Here is a 25,314-nt window from a genome sequence, read left to right on the forward strand (position 1 = left end):
GAAACAGTTTCATTCCTTTCCCTTTCGCAAAACATTTTATTGTATGGAACTTAAAATATACAAAATTTAATATATAAAAATATGATATTATTTAATCCTAGATCAACCACTTGCTAGCTGGATTACCTTGGGAAAGTTGTTAAATCTCTCTTATCTACAATTTCCCCCTCATCAGAGAGATATAAAAATTAACAATCATACTGATTTCTCTCACAAAGTAATGAAAATAAAATGAGATGATGTGTAGGTGAATGTACTTCACAAATCATACAAAACTAAGATGATACACTCTACCACCATGAAGTACCTGGATAAAAAGTTAGGGACAGATGTTATTTAAAAATCACTTGGCATCCATTTTTAGGGAAGTTGCTTTCAAAAACATCATTTGCTATGCCAAAAATGTTCAGATTGTACTTCCTCTTAAGTTTACTGTAGACCCTTTAATAAAAATATAAAAATGTACAAAAGACAATTTCACCTCCCTACTCCACCATAGCATGTATAGGAAATCCTTTCATACATAATCAGGTTAAAGGGTCTTAATTTTAGCTGCATAAAAGCAAATTGTAAATGAAAATATGGAAATAAATAATTGCAGTAAATTGAAAATACCCCTTAGTATCCTCATTCCCATAATAAACTTTGGCTTCAGAAGACTTTTCAAATCTGGTCAATATATTGAAAAGAAAAATCAATGAATATGTTGAACAGTGTGAAATCCATTCTGGCTAGTTTTTCTGATTTTTCTTTTTAGGGGGTGTTATTGACTTATAAGACTCTTTGCTTCCTGGGTACTCTTCACTGGGTACACTGCAACAGGGGTTAGCTATTCAATTCCATTTTTCAGAGCCCACCCACAAAAGTCTAAGCAAATTAGGAGCTGTACATGAAGTGTGAGTCACTTAACAATGGATGCTGAAAAGCTGAGCAGCAATACTCACAATATGACTTGCCAAAAGACTAGGTGGTCTGAAATAGAATGAATAATGTAGAGTTAAAACCATGGGCCTTCAAATCAGATCTATTGAATTCAAAGAAAGTTTGACTATTAGAGCTTTGTGACTTTTGAGAAGTAATTTGCTCACACATGCTTGGTTTCCTTACTGTTAAGGCAAAGATAATCATAGTGCCTATCTCAAACAGTTGTGAGGGCTAAATAAAAGAATTCAAGGCAAGTGCTTAGAAAAGCAACTGACACACAGCAAGCATTTAGTGAGTGGTAAATAGTATATGTAAAGAAATATAGACAAAATAAAACGTTTACCTTTTTTTCACAAAACCCTTAACTGGAGATATTAGGCACACACACACACACAAAAAATCAATGTGAGAACTTTATAACAATCAAAATGCCAAATCACTGAATATTGATATTCAATATTCAATATTGATATTCAATATCTATATTGATATTCAATATCAATATTGTGCCTTTTCATTACATATACAGAGATGTGTGAGTATATACACATATACACACACATATTACTATATAAGACATACACACAGGCAAATTTATCTTAATGGCAGGAAGGCTATAGCAATACAGAAATTGGAAATGCAGATCACAGGATCTAGGCTTCTCTTCAATGAAGCCGCTTAATTTTCCAATGCTTCTGTAAGTTTAAATAATTTTGATTTGTGGCCAGTTCGGTGGTGGTGTCTATATATTTAGCTGCAGTGCAATGGCAAAAGAAAATGATTCAAGGTGAAATAGAGTCACACATGTATTGTACAACTTAAAGGCATGGTAAATCCCATTGGAGATGAATAAATGGTAAATCCATGGTAAATCCCATTGGAGATGAATAAAAATGCTTATCATGTCAGCTGAAAAATACATGAAATTTTTAAAAACCTTCTCAATGCTAAGTGGCCAATAGTGACAAATTATCATGGGAAAGGGATCTTTGGTTCTAAGTCTTCATTTATTTATTGTTCTTTCACACTTGATCTACCTTTTAACATTTCAATGAAGGGAACAGTGAATTCTCCAATAAGAACACAGAGAACTATCTCAATATATTAACTAATCTTTTCATTCTTGTAACATACCAGATCACTTTTTTTTTTTCTTGCTTTCAAAAGTGGTGTCCAATGGTGTATTGGGTGCAATCTTGGACAAAGTCAAGTTTGAATTTCTCCATGTTTAAAGATTTTCAAATTCAAGAGATAAATCTCAGAAAGAGAGATCTCCATCAGGTAAATTTTTTTTACAGTAATGATTAATCACTATTTATTTTGCATTCAACCAAGATCTTTGCCTTTCCCAAGAAAAAAAGAGGTGAAGAGGACTTATTACCATTTGCAAAGTTCTTTGAGAGATGTGCTACCAAAGTGTAAATTATATCCCTGTTATTCACTCAGCCTCATTGCACATGAATAAATTACAAACCAATGAAAGTGTCTTTAATGGAGCAAAATAGTCCCCCCCCCAAAAGAATTTAAAATCTGAAATTAAAGTGTTTGAATACATTTTAAATGTCATTGCTTGCTTTTCCTGAATTAGTGTTCAGTTTGGGGGCAGTTGGGCAAAGAAAGGGATCCAATTTGGGTTCTAATAACAGCCTCCCTTCTCTCACCATGGATTAGAACGCTAAATGCTGCCTAAGATTTTACATACGTTAGAGGCAAACATGGCCATAGTTTTTCATAGAAAAGAAATATAAGCTATGAAATAGCTTTGAAATCATAATCACCGCTCACATAAATTTTTAAATTAGATAAAATGTTTAGAATCATGTCACTCACAAAATGAATTTTAACATCCAGCTGCTGATTAACGGCTGTTTCCACAATGATAAATGAAAGTTTTATTTTCCCTGCTACTTGTTTGAAACTCCTTTGCATTTTTATATGACAGGTCATTTTTCATTACCAGGAAAGGTATGCAATTGAACTATGCTACTTTTTACTCACAGTAAATCAATGTGTTGTAAGAGCAGAAAAGAAAGTAGTATCACTCCCTATCATTGGACCTTCCCTTACAGCCAGTCCCAGAAGACACGGCCAGGTTGGGTTGCTATGGCAACCAAGCTTGTGTGCCTCTCTTGCTTGGTTTGTTACAGAGAATTGATCTTTACCACACAGGTATAAACCTGAAGAATTTATATGGTAAATAAGAAATTATAAAGAATCAGTAACAAGGTGTTTGACCTTTCCATTGATCGGAGATGATCTAATTCAAACGTAGTAGAAAGAAGGTGACTCTGTAAGATTTCAAATTCCTTTGCTGACTTCCAACTAAATTATTCATTGTCTTTTCTTTAGGCTCCTTAAGTAGTCACATTTCTCAAAGTGTGGGGTAGGGAGTGGTGAAATATCTTGAACCATTAGCGTGTTAACATGGAACCTCAGATGAAGATTTTATCTAACTGTGAAGGTCTGATATAAAGAGGTCTTGAAATAGTATTAACCCACTTAAAAAAATATCTACAATTAGCAAAAAGATTCCACAAGACTCTACTGGTAACAGAAGAATTAAATTCTGATTTCTATGAAAAAGATATCAGGACAGATAATATATCTTATAGAAAATTCTGCTTAGTTTTGCCTATTAAACATATAAAGCCTTTTGGATAGCATCTGGCATACAAGTAAACATCTCATCCTAATAAATACTGTTATAATTTTATCACTATTGTAATACAGTCAGGCAAACACCTTATATTCTTTTCTTTATAGCAGGCACTATTGATTATGCAATTGTAATGACATCTGCATTTGGAGTATATTTAAAGTAAAAATGATAAAAGGAATACACTCCTGTGTAGCTGAGACTTAAATATATTGTGAAAGGTGTATGTCCTTCTTAGAGACCTAGCCTTGTGAATAACATATTTGCATTCAATGGACATGCCCCAGGGAGGCAGCGTGGAGTGGAGTGTCTGGCAGTTGGGACTTCAGTTTGTTCATCAACTGCTTCCTTGAAACCTTAAACCCTCTAAGACTTTGTATTTTCATTTGTAACAGAAAGATAAAAGTAATTTCAAAACTACCTGTGAGATGGAGAGAATCCAGAGAAACAATGTATAGAAAGATCCCCACTGAAAGGCATGTTAGGAATGATACTTCTTACATTTTAGGTGTTTTTCCTTTTAAGGATTTTCCAGTCATTTTCTTGAATCATAGTTTCCAAATGGAACTTGAAGGTAAAAATGACTACAAATTCAATAATTCTTAGCAGTACTTTAAGATAGATGGGTTTTAACTCTGGCAAAAGGTAGAAAACTTTCAATATAGTTCTACGTTACTTTTTTCACTTGCTTCAATTGATAATATTTTTCCCAAAGTATGTTTTCATGGCCTCCTAGCCCAGGATGATGCTGGGGGGGGGGGGAGTGGGGAAGCCAGGAGAGGGAACATTTCTATGGTCACATACATCAAGAAAATGCTACATAGTACATCTCACTCTAGGAGTTAGTAGATCACATGAACATATTCAACCGTCCAAGAAATCTCAGATAATCTCCAATAAAGAAATCAATATTGCTTTGTGGTCCATAGCATTGAGTGGGAGTTAGGCCTGTGAATGCCACTTCAGCTGCTCATTAGCTTATCACTTTGGGAAGTTATTCCACCTCCATGTTTCAGCTTCCTCATCTGTAAAGTGGGAACAGCAACAGTATCTACCACACCAGGATGAGAGGTTAAAATGAGATCTACCATGTGCTCATACAGAGGCTAATAGAGTCCATTCAATAACAAGAGTTCTTAAAGACACCTGTTTAAACTCTTTATCTTGATAACCATTCTTTACAGATAATATCTCTGAACACCTTTCCTTGGGTGTTCAAACTCTTTTGGGGTAGCACTAGGAAACATATACACAGCTGGATAACGCCCCTTCTCTTTGCAGACCCATCAGTGAACCTTATACTCTGTTTTCTCTCTCCTAGTCATTAAAGCCTTAATCCATTGATATCTCTTTCCTTTATGGCTCAATTTTCAGTGACATGCAAATGGCCCAACATGACATACTGATCTCTCTTAATGCATGAAGTAGATGTAAATGGCTCTAATGAATAGAACATCCATGGGGCAGGATCTTCACACATAACAGAGTTGCTCTAATGTCTGGTAGTAGGACATCCTGACAAGAGATAGAAAGCCAGTGGGATCTATGGCAAGGTAGCTGGCTTTCTGTGGTGCTTGATTTGGGCACTATTTGCTGAATAGTCTTTTACTTAACTGGAATTTGTCACTACCCTAACATTGCACTTGAGCATGGTTCAAGGAAAGGTGTTCATCCAAGGAGACAGTAGGCCACAAGTTTACAAGATGCAAAGTCCCCCCTAATCTAAATAACACCATGATTCCAATAAACCTCCTTGCCCTTTTCCAGAACGTGGGAAGCTTAGACAATGATCAGAAAAAGGAGCAGTCAGCTGATTAATCTGACACTCTTTAGACGTCCCCTCCTTTATTTCTTTTCAAATCTGCAATTGTATCATGTTGCTGACTTAGCTTCTTTTAAAGAGTTCATATTTTTAATGTCATCATTAGGAATAAAAGCAGAACAAAAATTAGTTCATTCAAAATTCTATGCCCTCAAAAATTAAAAACTGTTTAATAATTATTTCTGTTCCATTCAAGTCTTAATCATAATTATATATAATTTCCACAGGGAGATATTTCATATGTAAATACCGTTTAAAAATCTAATTTTTCTACTTAACATCATATCTTCAGTATTTCCTCACAGTGATACATAGACGTCTTCAAAATGATCATTTCTAGCATCTGAATGGTTATATTTTTCCATGATCAGACATGCAAATTATTTCTAATTGTACTGTGTTACAACAATCTCTTCCTTCCCATCTTTTAGATGAGTGGTTTCAAACTTCAGCACACAGCACAATTATTCAATGGCTTGTTAAAATGGAGGTGTCTGGGACCCATCTCAGGTGAGACCCAAGAATTTGCAATTCCACTGAGTTCCCAGATAAGGCAAATGCTGATTATCTGGGAGATCTTTTTTTTTTTTTTCTTTACTGTAATTTTTCTTTCTTTTTTTTTCCTTTTCTTTCTTTTTTTTTAAAGTAAGCTCTATACCCAACATGGGGCTTGAACTCATGACCCCAAGTCTAGAGTCACATGCTCTGCCAAGTGAGCCAGCCAGGCACTCCTCAGAGAGATCACTTTAAATAATTACTTATTATTTATACAGAACATTATCATCATTGAGTTCAGATTGAGAAATTAAATAGTATATTTTTATGGCATCTATGACATATTTCTGAAAACCTTTCCTACAAGTTTGTACAGATTTATATTGCCACCTGACTTCTTGATACTTGAAGTGTGGGTAGAAACCAACTAACTGTAAGAACTAAGACAATGGAAAATTCACGCTTTTTCCCTCAAAATCACAACTTGAAGCCTCAGATTCATTAATTTATATTTCAAAGATACAGATCATGGCTAAATGGTAAGATCCAAACATCTGTTACCACAGAAATTAACAAAGAGCATTTATCATCTTTGTCCAATTTCAAAATCACTGAAAACCAGCTGAAATATTTATATCTTGGAGCAGAGTAAATGTGTATCTTCACTACGCAGATACATATTAGCTACACTTAGCTTGCTTGCCCAGCAGATAGTTCAGAAACCACGTCACTCACTGGAAGATGTAGGGCAAAAATCTGGCTTCAAATTGTTTTTGATAAGTTAGAAACAAGAACATTCTGACTTTAGCAGGGGATTATTAGCGTGTTTGCCTAAAAGCCACAATCAAAAACCTCAGAGGTTCTCCCTTGTACTAAAGGATTCTTTATATTTGGGTAAAGACAATCCCTTACTATTAAATGGAGACATGCACATATAAATAAACAAGCCCACGTAAGCATATAGATGTGTGTATATAAATAAATATTAGATAGCCAGCAATGCAAAGTAGCTATTCATACACTGGTTTCTAGAAGCCAACAGATAAGACATATGCTTAGCAAAAATATCTGCTGCAGAAAAAGTCTTCCTGGCTCTTTCTTTGTAATCTGCAAACATTCTTGTATTTTTCATTCTTATTTGTTGTTATTGTATCTCTTTGAGTGTGTAAGGAGAAGTTGTGTTCAGATACATAGTAATTTTAAAACCATACGTAAGTAAAGTGATTGGGTGTTGTCAACAAATCTTGAAATCTAGTTGACAATTAACTTGTTAGTTCTGGCTTATATGGAGAAGAGTAGATGAAGAATAAAAATAGAATCTTTTAAGATTAAGAAAATCTTATACTTATGACTTTCTAAGGGATGATTTTTTCTGAGTTAGTGTTTTAGTAACTGTGATATCTTTAAGTAAGAGCTAAGTTAACAGTCCTAACAAGCCTTAAATGACTCAAAATTGTTCTTTGTGTGGACAGGTTCATTACGGCCATATGAAAACACTGCTGCTCTCAGAATGGACAGAAAACTAGGGGATAATAAACACTAATGTACTGTACCATGTATATTTCACTGTATGTGTGTTTTATATAATAATATGCAGAAACGCATCTACTTATATTATGTAGTAAATATGGCCACACCTTGTAGCCTAAAAAGAGATATGGCAAATTCTAAAATATGCCAATGTTAAAAATGCAAGCATAAGAAACACAGGACGGCAATGCAGAGACAGTAAGGCAATCACTCCCCTAGTATGTTTGAGATTCTGACTATAAGCACTTAGTACTTAATCCAGGTGTTTAGAGCAAACTAAAGATATTAGCAGCAACAACCATAAGATCCCTTGAAAACTATGGTCTCTAAGTATTTTTGAGTCATAACTGTCAGTTCCTTACAGTGAATGAGTGCAGAATGACAATTAATTATAGTCCAAGCCACAAATCAAAAAGTACTAGTAAAAATGTATACTCATCAATAAGACTTTGTTTTAGCTTTTCCATTCAGTTTAGAAGAAGAAATAGGGAGATAACATGTAATGAAAGGTGCATATGGTCTTCGTGTGACATTTCAGCTCCTAAACTTGGTAGAATGGGTGGTGAAGTCCTCTAGGGAAAACAGAGACAAGGAGAGGGGCCTTTTTAAAATCAGTTTACTCCATCATGGTGGGAATGGACCCCTAGCAAGCCAAAGGATAAGAATTTCAATGAATACACGTTAATGGATATTTTCCTTTTTTGACAAATGCTTTTAGTTTCCAATTTATGCAGTGATAGCAAGTTTCGTTTCAAAAGGATTTGAAAAAAAAAAAGGATCACTTTCAAAGTCAAATCTGTTATATGCAATTAATGAATCATTGAATATGACATCAAAAACTAATGAGGTACTACATGCTGGTAATTGAACATAATGATAAAAGTAAACTAAAATCAAAAATAAAGTAAAACCTGTTGTAAAAATAAAACCAGTGTAAATTACCTGTGAACAGTGTAAAAAGAGAAGGGGATTAGTACAGGTAATCACAACACTGTTCTACAGCACTTGGCATGGCCGAGTGATGCCATAACTTGCTGGGCCAATCAGGAAAACCATATTCCAGTTAATTCTCTTGCAGGCTCCCTTGTGACACCAGAAGCATGAAACAGAATGTGTGCAACATGAAACAGAATGTGTGCAATATGTGTATTCTGTGGGAACTGATATTAAATTCAAATGCTCTCACTCAGGACCTCAATGAAATTTTTTTCAGTAAAGCAAATCTCATTTACTCTATAAACAATACACGAAAAGAATTTCACCAAAAGGAAACCATTTTCTGAATAGAAAAACAGAACATCAAAAAATACCTTAAATGTCCAATGTGATGTAAATTTATCATATTCCTAAATATGGATATCAAATTCTCTGACCATTGACTAAATATGGAAGACCTGACACAAATAGACATATGTGATACATATTTGTACTTAAATATATTAGGCTACATTATAGGGGAAAGTATCTAATTTATTAATCATGTGTTTGTTAACACTTCTGAAATAGGAAGCAATAATTATGTAGATAAATGAAGCCCTAGGTTTTGATTCTAGGCTTTAGGGCCTAACATTCTCAAGAAGTCTTGAGTCTCAAGAAAGGTTGACCTGAGAAAAGTCAACCTAGTAAAACTTAAGCACATCTGTAGAGATGCTAAATTATTATTTTTTAATGTACTAAAGCAAAAGAAGGCAGTTTGGCAAAAATAAACACAAATGCTATTTTTCTAATAAAAACCAAGAGAACAATAAGCAAATACTAGGGCAACCGTTTATCTTAATGAGGGCATTCTTCAGATTTTTCTCAAACCCTTAATCATCATATATCATTATATTTTTCTCATCGTCATTACAATGCAAAATAGCAATTACTACCTGGAATTTTTTTAAAAAATCAATAAACATGACCCTAAAGTTGGATTAAAAAATGAAATGATGAACACTTTTTTAAAGGCTAATCACGATCAAGGTTTTCTTCAAATAACATGTTGTGGAGCCTTAAAAATTTGTCTTATGAATAACTTTCAGTCAAAAGTTGTAGTTAAGAAAACTTTACATTGACAAAATTTATACTGGGTCATCACTGATTTTGAGCTTTGTTAAGAATTTTCATTGATGGTACTTGCCGCACACATTTATTTTGTTCCACAAAACAGATTAACCAGCAAGATATTTTAACTTATTCAAATGAGAGAATGCAGTTCCTTTGAATCCTAACCCCCGTTCTTTAGGAAATGACTAAAAGATATGGGGAGGGGGGATAGTTATTAATTTCTAGGAATAGCTGAGTGCTGTATTTTCACCTTTTTAATTTTGAAAAGAAGAATCTTGGTCTTAGAAAATGTCACAAATTTATTCTGAGATGAAATTATCTTGATTATTCACCAAAGAGATCACAAGTAAAAAGCATGAGACATTACTTGGAGCCACTAATAATAACCTAAAACTTCTCATGGTATTTAGTCTGATTTTTCATTAGTGAAGTAGACATTAATGATTGTAAATGATTGTAAAATGGACAAAGACCACCAGAAAATTCATTAGCACCCAACCATGCTTCTTTATTCTAACCCAGAAAACAATAAGAAATGACAGTCACTAGTTAACCATGCCATCATAATGAGTTTGCATTTTCATTCTGGTTCATGACCCAAACATCTTGAAAAAAATCATGTTCAAATCATTTGAAAAGTTACCAGGACCAATAGGATGATCATGTCCCAAACTTGGGATATGGAAGACCAGGGCAAGAGACTATTTCTGTTTCCTATGAGGTGTGGGGTCTGGGGAGTGGAGGGAGGGGTTAAGTTCCTTTGAAATGAAATGTGTGAACAAAAAAAGGAATTTGATTTTTCTTTTCTCATTGTGTTTGGTCTCTATGATCTAGTTGATGTGTGTATTTGTATGTATATAAAAAGAGCAAGATAGTTCTATTTATTTAGCCCTCAGTAGTAATTATGTATAATATATTAACAAATGTTCATACCTCCTATCTTCAAATCCAACTCTATGTAGCATCAGGAAAGCTCCTGCTTAGTTATGGGTCACATGTCCCCTGTAGTTCCCAACTCAGGTCCTGAATAGCCTCAGAAAGGACAAGATATCAAGTGAAAAGTAAAACTTTACCCTAATGAAGAGGATCTTTTCTCCCACTCGGTATCTTCCTTGAGAGAGCCTCTCCACACAGAACTTGTTTGGGCATTTGCAAGGAGGATCTTCGGAAATTCGCTTCACCTGAAGAAGAAGAGCAGGCAAAGTTCAATTTTCCTTAATCGGGTTCCATTTAGATTAATTTGTTCTGTGGGTTCAAAGGCCCCCAGACCATTAATGCTTTTAGATTTGTTCTATATCAAACTATGGACACAATATGAGCACAGCAATATCGCATTAAATCCTAACTATATAAAAGTCAGGCCCTGAAGGCATTTTCCAAAGGCCAGTAACCGCACAAAGGAATAAGCTGGATGATGACAATAAAGATGATGCCGGAGGATAATGATGAGCAAATCAATTGGCAGTGTAGAAATAACGAGCTAGGTTCTCACTGGGGGAGTACCGACGAGATCCTGTACGTTGGGTTGCCAAGATAAATACATTGAAAGCTAGAATAGAATGTGTGTTAACAGGGTAAAATTTCCTCATTATGATCTTAATGATATTAATTTTACCATTTTCAAAATAAATGAGAATTAAATTTTTTTTTTAACGAGCCTACTGTTTCCATATTATTTTGAATTCTAAGATTTCCTTTAGGAAATCATCTCTACTTCACCCAGAGTCAACCAGCAATTCACTCCAGGTCAGTAATTCTCACCTACCAAAACCTATTTTTGTGGCAGTGTCTCACAATTTACATGTCATATAGAATCCCTGTCTGAATATCAGATTTTATCTCTATTTTAACGATCTCCCTACTTTAAAAAAAAATACATAATCTAAGTGATATGAACCACATTCTGGGGTAGGGTGGGGTCAGTGAATATGTTCTCAGAGTTCCTCTATGTGTATTTCTTTCTAAGTGTATTTGTAAAAGTGTTTTTGAAGTAAAAGTGCATATACATATACACACATGTTTTTAAAGTAAAAGTATATATATAAATAATGTAATATATAATATATTTATATATAATATAAATATATATTTCTATTTTATAATATATTTATATATAATATAAATATAGATATCAATTATGTTCCCTTTATACTATTGCTAATTTATACATGTCTTTTCACCACAATAAGGGCTTCCATGAAAAAGGAAGGCTGGAAGGAAGGGAGGGACCGAGAAAGGACTGGCCATCTAGCAGAAAATCAGACAGTCAGCAACATAAAGACACACGGTCCGAACTTTAAAAGAGCCATGCTTGGCACAGCTTCAATGCTGCATAGGAACTGGGCAAAGCAATAAATTGGTGTTCAAGTGGTTCCTCTAAGACAAGACAATCACGATTATGCGTGGAAAGTGTTTCCATCTTGAAGGGTTCCTAGATGAAACACAGAAACTATTGGTTTCTAAAGAAAGAAAGGACAAGAAACATATTCTCAAGTGACCTGCCCTTCTCCATTGCCTTCCTAGCTTTGAAAATGGACTGGCTTTTTAAAATCAAGGGCTTTTTTGTAGTTGTGTGAGAGGTGGAGGCAGAAATGGAAGAGACAAGGCCAGACTGTGGGTAGTGGAAATACATCGTGAAGTCAACAGTGACTGATGACATCTGTGCTTCTTACATTACCTTGGGACAAGTCATTCTGGCAGGTGTTCTGTTTTTGGCCAGGAACTCAGCCAATTTTCTGCTAAAATAGGATTTCAAGAGGAGCCTGATTACTCAGAATTATACTATCTCCCATCCCCAGACTGAGACGTTGATGGAGAAGAGGAAGAACGTTAAGAATGGTTTCTTAGAACGGAATTCAATTCATTGTGTGGGAACTCGCTCACAGTGAGCAAAGGCCAACCGAGAACTCAACACAACCCGATCTTTATTTACTTATTTATTTTGGTTACAGTTGATTCCTTCTATCAGGACATCTGGAGAATGTATTAATCTGAATGAACTCCACATTCAGTGGGTTTCTCTAAAGATATCTTGATAAAGAAGGTGGCATGGATTATCCGCATAAAGGATTATCTTTTTTTTTTTTTTTCCAGTTTTCCACAATTCCCCTAAGGAAATTGGAGGATACAAGAAGTTTCAAACTGGTAGTTATTTTTGAAACTGTTCATGGAATATGATATCTTAGGACAACGTTTCTTTTTTATTCTTTTTCCTTTTCCCCCTTCTTCTTTTTTGCTCCCCTTCTTTATTCTCCTTCTTTTCCCTTCCTTTCTTTTCTTTTTCTTTTTTCTTTTTTTTTTTTTTGGTAAAATAATAACTTCACCAGAGTAAAAATAGCCAATATTATTAACAAAACACAGGGACTTTGCAAGCAATCTCTATCTCTCTCTCTAATACCCCTATTCTGTAGCACACACCGCGGCTCGAGACTTTCAACTCCCCTATGGCTGGTAAGGCCTCACACACAGCAGAGCAGTTGCCATAGGAACTCTTTCCTTTTTATATTTGACATATGAAGCTCTGATTTAAACCGTGGGTGAGGCCCAAATTATTTTTCTCTTTGTTCCACTGTCCCTGAAACAAAACACACCAGTAAAAAATGACCCCTTAGCCAGAATGTGAATATTTCAATGCAATTTCCCCAATGTAGAGGGAAAAAGCCTGTAAAAGATGGCTGTGTCCAAGTAAGTCTGGAAAACTCCAGATGAAACAAGACTCTCTTAGAGAACTCACTACTGCTTTTGATCTGTCAATGCATGCATTGCCAAACTCTAGATAGGGACTATATAGTAAGCTGTATTTCTCAAAGGAACATAACCATGGAATTCGTTTCCCCATGGGGCCTCTGGCAGTATGTCTGATTAAACATTATTTGAGAAATGTTGGTTTAAAGGCTTTCAGAACAGAGTACAATAGTACAGAAACATCCACGTGACACATTTCCTACATTCAATTAAAAATCCTTAACTAAACAGACAGTTATGTTCCCAAACTTCAGGTAAACATCCAGGGGGTTAAAAGCTCTTCTGAAATCCCCTTCATGGTCTGCAGCTGAGAGAAAAGAACTTGGAGTAGGGAGAACAACCCCAGAGCAATAGGCCACTTTCAAGAGAGTACCTGTCTCGTTCTACTGCTCAATGGGAGTCTTGGCAAGACTTTTCCAAAATCCCTTCCATGCTTTTTGCTCCACCTTCTCTCTCCTGTCCTTTTACTCCCCCTACCCAAGGGATGGCCACACATGGGACAAGATGGTGAAGGAAAGGAACCGGGTTCCTTCTAGCTACTTCTCCCAGGTTCATGTAAATGGCTTCAAGGGGCAACATCTCCACCATCTGCAAAGCTACAGCAAGGCTGAGTAAGTACAACTATTTCCAGAGCACATGGCTTTGCTTGATAAACAGAAGAAGGCAGAAGCTTTTTTAAACTTTTAGAACCTACACTGGTCATTTATCCCTCATGCATGCCACTGGATAGAGGCAGATGAATAAAATAGGATACTGTCGTGGAGACCAGGAGCCGCACCTTGAGAATGGGCATTTATGTCCAATAAGGCACATACTTTATTAAATATACACAAAGCTTTGGGGCATCAAGAACTAACTTGCCAGTTTTTCCTAAGATAAGAGATGCTGACAAAAACTTTATATAGGAGGCTGTGCCATCTGAATTTTATAAGATGAAAAAGTGCTTATATGAATATTCAAAGATTGAGTAAGCAGAAGTCTGAAGAGGAAAGCAAGTGAGGAAAAACACAGGATATAAAATGACCTTGGAAATTTCGGATTAGCAGGCATGTTTACAATGGATACATCAGAATGCAAGAATAAGTCCACAGGGTAAAAAGTCCAGGAAAGGCAAAATGGGCCAGATCCTGGAGCGCTTATATGGTGTGTCAATGAGTTTGGGCATTATCCTGGAATGTGACAGGGAACCCCTATATTATATTAATCAAATCTGAGTTGCATTTTTTGCTGATCATTCCTGTAGCAATAATGTTCAGGAAGATAATTTCAAGAACAGAATAGTAAATAGTTATCAAACACCAGAAAGTGTTCTCTTAATTTGCAAACTAAAAAAAGTTCATTTGAGAGGCTACTTCGGTGGCTCAGTTGGTAGAGCAGCCTGACTCTTGATCTCTGGTCAGGTCATGATCTCAAGGTCTTGAGATCCAGCGTAGTCTGGGTCTCCAGGATCAACACAGGCTCTGTTTGTCCCTCTCCATCCCCTTCCTTACTCTCCCCTGTGAGCACTCTCTCTCTCTCTCTCTCCATCCCCTCCATCTAAAATAAATTAAAAAAGATAAAACATTTTAAAGAAATTCATTTGATTCGGTGATCCATTCACTGAAAGGCTTAGGGTGATGTTGGCCAGAACTCTGCCTCTGATGGAGAAAATAAACAGAGGTGACAGCTAAGAGGAAAGGAACAAAAATCAAGTGCAGTAGCCCCAGAGAAACACATTTATAAGAAAAACCAAAGGGCTTGTGACCAATCCTAAAAACTGTCCTGTGATTTAAAAATTTTTTTAGATAGCATTGGATACCAATGTCCTTCCTAGTCTTTAATTCCTGAGCAACTCGAGCAAAAGAAACTAAATTAAACTGGTATTGGCTAAGATACCTTGACAAGCTAAGTTTTAAGTCTGCTGCCTTTAGAAATGGAAATTCTCAATCTGTCAAATTGTGGTACTTCTGGTTCTGTGACTCTGCAATATAGGCCGTAATGTTACGCAGGGAAAAGCAAAAGGCGAGCAATCTTTCCTCCACATCCTACAGGGTCAGTCAGCCCTTACCCCAGCTCTTCACAGCTCAGACCCTAGAGAAGGAAACTCAACTAGGGCCAGCATGGCTTTTCAGTCCTGCCTGTTCCACAAAATGGCATTATGTTTGGTGCTGGTTTCTAAGTACCTTCCCCATGTATGAGACATACTTTAATCTAACATCCCTGAGGTAACTATTTTTTTGAAAAACTGCTCCCTTTTTTTTTTTTTTTTTTTTTGCACTCAAAGTTTATGGGCTGGGAGGTGAATGCATGCACACAACCAAACACACTTCTTATAACCAAGAACTATTTTTAACAGACAACAGAGGAGCCCAAGAATTTTGATTCATTCAGGTTGTTGATCCTCCTGAATCTGTTCTCTGTGATTATGAGGGTCTATGAAAACATTCCCTACTCTACCAAAGACCACGACTCAAAGACTCTGCTAGTGAGAGGGGTGGGGACCACAGACAGCAAAACTGGGTTGGAGTCTTAGCTCCTCTCCCCTCAGCAGGCATCTTAAGTTCTGCTTCAGTTTCTTCAACAAGAAAGGAGCCCCATGATAACAAAAGCACTTGAAAAACAATGATAGATTCTGGCCCATAGCAGGCAGGTAGCAAAGGCAGTTCTGTTCCCTGTGGTATGTTGGTGTTCTCTTCTCCTACCTCAGGCTTCTTATCTGTGAAACAAAAAACCATACCCCAAAACATCAAGGTTGAACTGTTTGCAAAGATAATTTTTAGGAAGTTAGCTTATCCTAAAATTTCAGATACTACTCAGTAGAAATCAGGTCACTTTATTTTAAACGACTGGCTCAGTTTGGAATCTCAAAATGACTACTTCCACTGTTGTAGGACTACAAACTTTTTCATAGGATGTAAAAATGAATTTGAATGAAATTGAAATAGGTGAAGGTTAGATTGACAAGAGATTGTACAGAATGAATTTTGAAGTTCACAAAAGAGTAAGGGCTGGTAAGAAATCCAATCAATTTTACTTACGGCATCATCCAGTAAGTTCCCTGTACTCTTTTTTCCAGAAGACTTCGATGAAGGAGAAGGTGAAGGAGAGGGAGCAGAAAGTGTTTCTTCTTGTTCAATCTCTTTTTCCAATTTTATCAAACCAGGAGGCTCCACACCATACCTTTTAAAAGATACCACATCAGTACACATGCATAACTTCTAATGATTTACCTACCATATGTTATATTTGATCACGACCACCATAGGACCAAATTGCTGACTTTTTAAAACTAACTTTCTCTGGCACTGAAATGGTAAGTTCTAAAATTGGCCTCCCTTAAAGCAGGAAAAAGCACATATATCTGATTTTGATATAGATATATACATATACACTTATGTTTAGATATGTATATAGACACATGAATAGACAACTGGCATATTAAGAATAAAAATACTCCATGTAATACATTGAGGCAATAACATGAGTTATCATGTAAACTTTAGTCTTCAGCTTTTAGGTTTATTAGATTTGAGATTTGTAAATGAATTCCTATTTTGAAGACAAGCTTGTTAAAGATGAAAATAGCAATCCCCAAAATGAACATCCTTAAAGGATTTAACAGAGAAGAAATGACTGTTAATTGTATATACCTCCTTTGAGTCCAGAACAATGTTGTGTGGGATTATACTGTGTCCTAGATTATACACTTAAAAACAATGTAATGAAAGTAGGTATGGGGTCCAGTGAAAGAAAATGAACAAAATCAAATAGAGAAATAATTTAGAATAACAATGTTAAAAATTATTTATAAATTATTAATACCCTAGAAGTTCAAAAAGAGAGATGTAATAGTTGTTATTGGCATTCTTATTTCCCATAAATGTAATTTTCTTTAGCTAAATTTAAAATTGGTTTGGTTTCTTAGATGCTTATCTAGTATACTTGGGTGAAGAAGACCAAAGATAATTCCAGAATGTGAAAGTTGTTAAGGATCTTTGGGATCATCTAGTTATATTTTACATTTTTACAAAATAAAGAATAAAGATCCAGAAAGGAAACAGAATCAGCTAGGAGCAAGACAAAGACGCAAATTCAGATTTTTTTCAGTGTAGGGCTTAGGTTCTTTTTCTCTGACATTTTAATCAGGTGATTACATGTTAGAAAGGAGAGGAATGAGTCATTTGGGAAGTTAAAAAATAGGCGATGGATAATCTACAAAGAAAATAATCTACATAGAATAAATACGTAGATGGTATGTCTACTACCTTAGAGTTAATAATATATTCAAAAGATCATTGAATACAAAAGCTTAGATTATTGTTCTGTTCTAATGGCTTGTTACTTTAACTCACATCATCACACATGTGTTCAGGATACACTTCCAGAGGAAGCAACTTCCCCACTCTTGATGTTTTTGTTCTTGTCGAGGGTACTCAATTAGTTTAATTCCTGGCCTCTCTCTTTCATTACTCACACTTTTCCAGCAAGACGGAGGGATTTATCAAACTGTAAAATCTAAGAATCAGTTAAACTTGCTTGACTCAGTTCACCTTTCTGAACAAGCTTTCTGAACTCAGCTCACACTTTCAGCTACAGGGAAGTAGTTGTCCCCAGAAAGGCCTCCATAGAAAACTCCATCTTTGTTTGTAATTAGGTAGTTAATTGCCCTATTTCTGGAGGTCAAAGACACTAAGCGTGTCTGCCAACTTGGATCTTTTTTTTTTTTATTTCTTAATTTTTTAAATTAACCTATAATGTATTATTTGTTTCAGGGGTACAGGTCTGTGATTCATCAGGCTTACAAAATTCACAGCACTCACCAGAGCACACACCCTCCCCACTGTCCATCCCTCAGCTAGCTACCCCATCCCTCCTCCACCCTCCTCCACTCCAGCGACCCTCAGTTTGTTTCCTGAGATTAAGGGTCTCTTATGGTTTGTCTCCCTCCCTGGCTTCATCAACTTGGATCTTATCAGTAGTAAAAGTGATATTTAAGGTTCCATCTGTAACTCTTTTATTCCATTCTCTAATATTTTTTTCCCAGAATTTACAGGGTAAGGATGCATGCTGTGTCAGAAGCTCTTTGAGAACTGAAAACTGGGAATTTAGTACAAAACAGTCTAGCTTCACAGAACAACTGCTTTCTTGAGAACCATCTCTAATGAACTGAATAATTTTTAGTTAAATAAATCGTTAGCTAAAAGACCTAGGCACTATTCATCATATATCTAATGTTTTATATATATTATCCAGTTAGTGGGACATAATAGAAATAGGCACTAGACTGCAAATCTGTATCAGTGGAGACTAGTGTCTAATTCACAGCACCCTCCAGAGCCAGCATAGGTCCTGGCACACAGCAGGTACTTAAGGGCTGCCACATGAATGAAAAAAAAAAAAAATCCCGTTGTATCATACAACAATAATTTTGAGACCCAAATATGAATTTAGTTTCATTGTCCTGGATCTTTAATTGCATATCATTTTATCTTTTTTGAAGGTTTTATTTATTTATTTGATAGAGCGCATGAGTGGGGGGAGGGGGTAGAGGGAGAGGAAGACGGAGGGAGAATCTTAAGCAGACTCCCCGGATGAGGGCCGAGCTGGTGGTGGGCCTTGATCTCACGACCCTGGGATCCTGATGTGAGCTAAAACCAGGAGTCCAACAACTTAACTGAGCCATCTAGGTGCCTCAATTGCATATATCACTTTAATAAAACATGTCAATATTAAGTGCATACAAATGCTTTACCAAAAAATTTTCCAGCAGATTTTAAACCCTATCCAAAACTAAACCAATTACATTATTTTTCTTTCCAGTACTTCATTAGTTACACTGAAGTCAACCCAGCATCTCATTACTGATGACAAGTACCAACAACACTCACATGGAGATTTGTGTATCCTTCTTCCCTGAGGTAGACTTGAGCTCACTGTGCCATTAACCTACTCTTAAAATTTAGCAAGTTGCTTGACCTCGAGAAGTCTGTTTTCTTTCAGGAAAGTAGACATGAAACTGGCCTGCCCCAGAGGTCTGATGTCATGGTGTGGGGAGAGAGGGAGGGAGGATGCTGGAACAGCAGCTGCTATTGAACATCTTCAGGGTCCCCTACACATTCGGGCATCCTGACATTCTTTCTGAGGCTCCTTGTAAGTTCAATATAAAATGGAAATTCTAACTCCTGTTTTAATGTGGTTAGGAGAAATGAAAAGAGTATCCATCACAGGGGTGCCTGGGTGCATCAGAAGGTTAAGCATCTGCCTTTGGCTCAGGTCATGATCTCCAGGTCCTGAGATTACACCCCCTATTGGGCTCCCTGCTCAGCAGGAAGTCTGCTTCTTCCTCTCCCTCTGCCTCTCCCCCTGCTTGTGCGCAGGTGTGCACTCACATGCTTGCAAGCTCTCTCTCTCTCTCAAATGAATAAAATCTTAAAAAAAAAAGAAAGAAAGAGTATTCATTATATGTTCAGGACAGTGTCTAACACATGGCACAGCCTCTGAAATTGTGTTGATAATTGATGAATCAAAGTTTTACCATTAGGAAACTACAGCACTAAAGAGTTTTTGACGAAGCTTTTTGAGTGAAAAATGTATTATACCACCAGATGAAATAAAGTAGGGGCCTGAAAATTAAGATGTAATGGAGTATTATTACTACGGTTTATATTATTACTCCCGTTTGTATCCTTTACAAAGCCTTTCTTTATACTCATTTTCCTAGAATTATAGAGCAGCAGAAATTTCTTAGTGCAGGATATAGCCAAACGAGTTAGAAATTCAGCTTTGTTCCTAACTCGTTGGATGAACTTCAGCAGGCAACTCTTTTTCATCTCCCCAGACTTCTTTGAATTCTTAGTTTATCGAGGTATAAAATTTTGTTATATTTAATGTTCTTAAGAGAATAACACAAACTGGGCAGAGAACCTAGAGGAATTTAATGCACTAGAATTCACAGCCAAAATTAAAAGTCAATCACAAGTAAAAACATCATATTTGAACGTATAAATTAAGCCAGTTGGAAAATATGATTTCATTTGTAATTGTTGGTGGATTCAGGCCACCTTTCAGGAACAGGCTGAATAATTTTTTTTACTTTTCTTTTCTCTCTCTCTCTCTCTGCTTTTTACAAGTAAAATAATAATGTATTACTAGAGGAACAATAGGCTTCACCATGTCTGATCCAAAGTTAGCCTAAGTTTGAATGAAGTTGGTAACAAAGTCATACATGGAAAGCCTTGCCCTGGAGATTTTTCTTTATCTGGGAATGCTGAAAATTAGCTCTGCCACTGAACATAGAGAATCAACACTAAGCTCCAAATCTCTGCTTATATTGGCTTTTAAATACTTCAAGCTGCCTAGGGTAGAGTCAGCCAGTCCCAAAATGCACACTTAAATACGATTCATTGGCTTCCTGTCTGTCTGGAGATGTCAACAGGCTGTAAATCATGACATTCCCCTGAGGCTGGGGGCTCACACCTGCAAGCCAACTTGGTCACCAAATAGGTCTTTTTTTCTGCTCTCCAAAAGGTTGCTTTTACTGGTTTGCATGATTAATTCTATACCACCTCACATTTCTACTCTATGAGGTTGTCACAAATCTATACTGTTTTCTACTCCTTTCCAGCTATGAGATTTTTTGAATTTTGGGAGAGAGAATTTCTTGTCTTCACACTGAATAAGGGTCCAACTAAAGAGAGTAAGAAGGTTGAATCCACTAAAACCAAACCCTCACATCTGTATACCCCAGTGAGGAATCTGGTTTTGTCTCATTGGAAAAAAAAAAAAAAAACGCAAACTGCTAGAGACAGGATCTTCTGGTTAATAACTTTCTGAAGAGGTACTAGGAATGGCTTTTTCATTTTTCTGGCACATGACATGATTTTTGAGATTGGTCTAGATGACATAATTGAGCTTTCAAACTGAGCCCTGAACTAAGAGAATTTATAAACTTTTTAGTAGACTAGAGTTTTCAAACAAAGGACATCTGGGACCTATTTCAGTAGAGTAAGGGGGACACATTTTAGAAACTCCCCCTTTTTAAGGCAGATAAGTTTATAGATAAACAGATGAGTTTATAGTTGACAGTTTATAGATTCTTGCAAGATAGTTTTGCCCTATTTTTATACTGTTTTGAAGTAATTTAAAGATAGATTTACATTTGGAAGGAAATTTCACTCACGTGAGCACATGTGATATTCTTAGCAGAGTCAAATGTTTTAAATAGGACGTGTTAATTAATAAACCTTGTATAAGAATATTTTTATTTTAAGCAACACTTCATTAGGCCATGCATTGAAATAGGAGACTAACAAAAATGTTCACCAAGTATATTTCTTTCAAATGGTCATAAGTGTTATTCAAAATTAAAGAAACACTCAAAAATAATAATATAAAAAGCTCCACTAAGATATTAATTATTGATTATGGCCCCAGACCAAAATATCAAAAGTTTTTAACTTACAGCATAAAGGTAATCTTAGTTCTGTAGTCTGTAAAATGTCAACTTCATAGGGACATTTTTCAGCAATGAATATCAAAGCATTGTCATTAAAAAGATCTTTCAGGTTTTATTGACCTGCTTTTGCTGAGTGTTTTACTTTTTAAAAGGAAAACATGCATATTTTACACACAGAAACTGACATGGTTTCTGAAATATTAACAGTGGGATTTCACTCTCCAGTGATGATAGCTCTATTCAGTCGACAATAAAAGGAAGTTTTACCCATGAGAACAAAAGTAAGTGGTCTCATTCTCCCATCTCAGAACTCAGAGAAGCCCACAGCTCTCAAAGGAGTGTCACTGAGTGTTCCCAGTCAGGAGAAGATGGCAGAGAATCAGAAACATCTTGAGAATCATATCTGAAGTGATGTGGATAGCTTTTAAGTTGACATTTATGTAATTTCAAGGAGTTAATGTTTAGAATCAAATATTAAAAACATCAACTGTCAGTGATTATTAGAAAAATGTTCACAATTCATAAGATTGTACTGGGGACTTCATTATAGTAAAAAACTCATCAAGTGTGTGTACAAATTAATGTACTGATTCCTAAGAGCTTTCCCCAAATCACTTCTAGTTTTGGCTAATGATGTCTTAACTCAGTAATTTCTGTAATCCTCTAATGGAGGCACTAGGAGAGGAGGAAGCAGAAGGTAAGGATGCAGACATAGTTTCAATATGTTCAAAGAAAATTTTAGGAATAAAATGAGGTCAGGTGGATGAATTTTCCTTTTTTTCCCCCTTTAACTAATATGCTCCAACATACAGCTTAGGGAGTGAAATTTGGGTTTACTGGTTTCTGTCTGTAAAGCACAATTGAACTTCCATTCAAATAATAATAATAAAAAAAAAGATAAGATCTTCAAATGTGTACAGATAGAAACTTAAGCAGACATGTATACTTAAATGTTCAATCTATCCGATTGATATTCAACTGTTTTACCTTATGCTACACACAACAAAAGTAACACCCTAAATGATCTCAGCATGTTTTCTGGGTTTCAGTGTAAGGACAGTATTTCATGTCACTCAAGTAAGTGAAGAAAATAAAAGCAAGGTTTATAAATAGAGCATTGTAACATAAGGGTTATCTTAATCCTTAGATAATTCCTTTTTGAAATTAGTAATATCTTTGTAATATGAATAATTACTGCCTTCACCAGCTTACATGGTTGTTAAGTATGGTCAGAAATGGAGCAACCCGGGACGCCTGGGTGGCTCAGTTGGTTAAGCAGCTGCCTTTGGCTCAGGTCATGGGATTGAGTCCTGGGATTGAGTCCCACATCGGGCTCCTTGCTCAGCAGGGAGCCTGCTTCTCCCTCTGCCTCTGCCTGTGCTCGCTCTCTCCCCCTCTCTCTCTGATAAATAAATAAAATCTTAAAAAAAAAATGGAGCAACCCATTCGTATCATAAATAACAATGACGATGGTGATAATCCTAATACTAGCAGGATGAAAATGTGGGGGGTAATGGATCGACTAATGGCATAGACTGCGGTGTGGTTGCACAGATATACACTCATCTCCAAGCTCATCAACTCGTATACATTAAATATGGACACCTTTCTGTATGTCACCCAATAAACTGGTTTTCTTAAAAAAGAATGATAAAGAAATGGAGCAACCCAGACTATCAGTTTCAAACTGGGGGAAAAAAAACACATAAAACTTGACATGATCCATCACCATGAAATTGACCAGGCCCTTATGATTCTCTGTCATTAAAATTAAGATCTTAATTTGTTTTATGTACTATGGCAAGGGGTAATTTATGCCAGACTTGGAACTGAAGGAAAGGGGATTTCTAAAGGGATTTGTCATTGGGTAGCATGTCTTCTCCTTTGATGAATCCGTCATAGTTATAAAGTCTGGTCCAGGGGCGCCTGCGTGGCTCAGTGGGTTAAGCCGCTGCCTTCAGCTCAGGTCATGATCTCAGGGTCCTGGGATCAAGTCCCGCATTGGGCTCTCTGCTCAGCAGGGAGCCTGCTTTCTCTCTCTCTCTCTCTCTCTGCCTGCCTCTCTGCCTACTTGTGATCTCTCTCTGCCAAATAAATAAATAAAATCTTAAAAAAAAAAAAAAAGTCTGGTCCAGCAGGATTCCTAATCTGAGTGCTCCAGTAATAAAAAGCATAATCAAAAAAATAAAATAAACCCAGAAAATAAGCAAATATTATAAACTAACAAGAGAATAATGACATCGCGTGACTAATTCTGCAGATGGTACACCACCTTCTCTCTACCTGTATATCATGGCTTTCAGAATCACGATGCTGACTTGATTCATGTATTTAGATTATTAAAACAACAAAATGGAATCTGGTCCTTTAAAATATTCTAGCAGTATAATTAAAATTTAAATAATTGAACAAAGAATGTTCTGCCTTATCTCTTAAGTAGAAACCATCCATGTTTCTCTCACTCTAACATTTCAGTGGCAGCCGCTCATTTATTGAAATTTTACTTTGTGTGTTTTTCTTCCCCTTGTATTTTTCACTTTCCCCCTTTTAGGGCATATCTGTAGAGTTCAAAGGATACCATTCCTTTGACTCAAGGTTGTTTGCCCTACAGGTCAGAAGCCCCAAGACTGGGTGGCTTAGCAGAGTCCTAGAAGCAACTGATGCCGTTGTCTTGCTCCCTCATAGAACCCAAGAAGGTGACAGTTCTGTAGGGGGGGTGGGGTCCAAAGAAAGAGTGGGACACTCCAAGCTCAAACTAAGCCCCAGTAGTAGAGGCCTTAGAGAACAGAGGACCGGGGACCCTTTCCCATGGTCTTTACACAGTATCTGGGAACAGTATGGGAGAGAATAGGGAAAGCTCCAACTGTCTCAAATTGGCTTTTTCATTTTGAGTGGAGCCTCAGTTATACTTAATTTGATTTTTTTAAATTAAAGACTCTTCCTCATACCCATGTACTGTGGTAAAGTAAAATTCATACTTGATATACAATTTGTTGAGATCATGTTGTCGATCATGTTTTATGGAACCTGGAGTTACTTCTGATTGCAGGTTAATTTCCCATTGGATCAAAACCAAAAATAAAAACAAACAAAAAAGCCCAGGTCTATTCACTGGCAGCAAGCTTTCTACCCATTGCTGTAATTTGCTGATGGGTATGCCTCGTATTTTCTTTACCCCGATTTTCTTTATAAATTTTTCTTTGAGAATTTTCACCAAGAGCTAGCTCTCACTTTATCTTATTGGCTCATCTGATCTCTATCCTAACAGTATACCCAGATTTTGATGAAAAACATCTAAATAATTCGAATTTTTATTTTGAATCAAGTCTTCTTTGACCACTTACATCTTTATTTCTAATTCTTTGGGTTTCATAGAACTGTCAGAAGTTCTGTTTGGTCATTTGCGAGAAAATGAAAGATAAGACACGAAGCCAAAGCAAGTCACCTGGGGTAATAAAGTCATTTTCTCTGTCTATTTAGCTATGATTTTTACTTTTACAATTACTTTTTTTTTTTTCCTAGAAGAAAATGATTCCAAACGTATCTTCACATATGAAGGAAAATATTCTATGCCTTTCTCTAATGAAAATACGGAGAATAACTGAAAAATTATCCCCCCCCCCAACTTAGCAGTAGAAGCTAAAAGACCTGAGACATGGG

General features: G+C 36.1%; 1 protein-coding gene across 3 annotated transcripts in view; it reads right to left on the minus strand.

Annotated features, from left to right (window-relative positions):
* Positions 1-25,314, minus strand: part of GAS2 (growth arrest specific 2) — a 125,607-nt gene that overhangs the window by 42,774 nt on the left and 57,519 nt on the right. For all 3 annotated transcript variants that reach the window (XM_045066122.1, XM_045066121.1, XM_004752159.3), the window contains exons 6-7: positions 16,238-16,379; positions 10,550-10,657 (exon numbers count right to left, since the gene is read on the minus strand). In XM_045066122.1, the coding sequence (XP_044922057.1) occupies positions 10,550-10,657; positions 16,238-16,379 (250 nt within the window). The remainder of the gene's footprint in view (positions 1-10,549; positions 10,658-16,237; positions 16,380-25,314) is intronic.

The sequence above is a fragment of the Mustela putorius genome, unplaced genomic scaffold (assembly GCF_011764305.1).
Source record: "Mustela putorius furo isolate JIRA1106 unplaced genomic scaffold, ASM1176430v1.1 tig00003859_pilon_pilon_pilon, whole genome shotgun sequence".
NCBI lineage: Eukaryota > Metazoa > Chordata > Mammalia > Carnivora > Mustelidae > Mustela > Mustela putorius.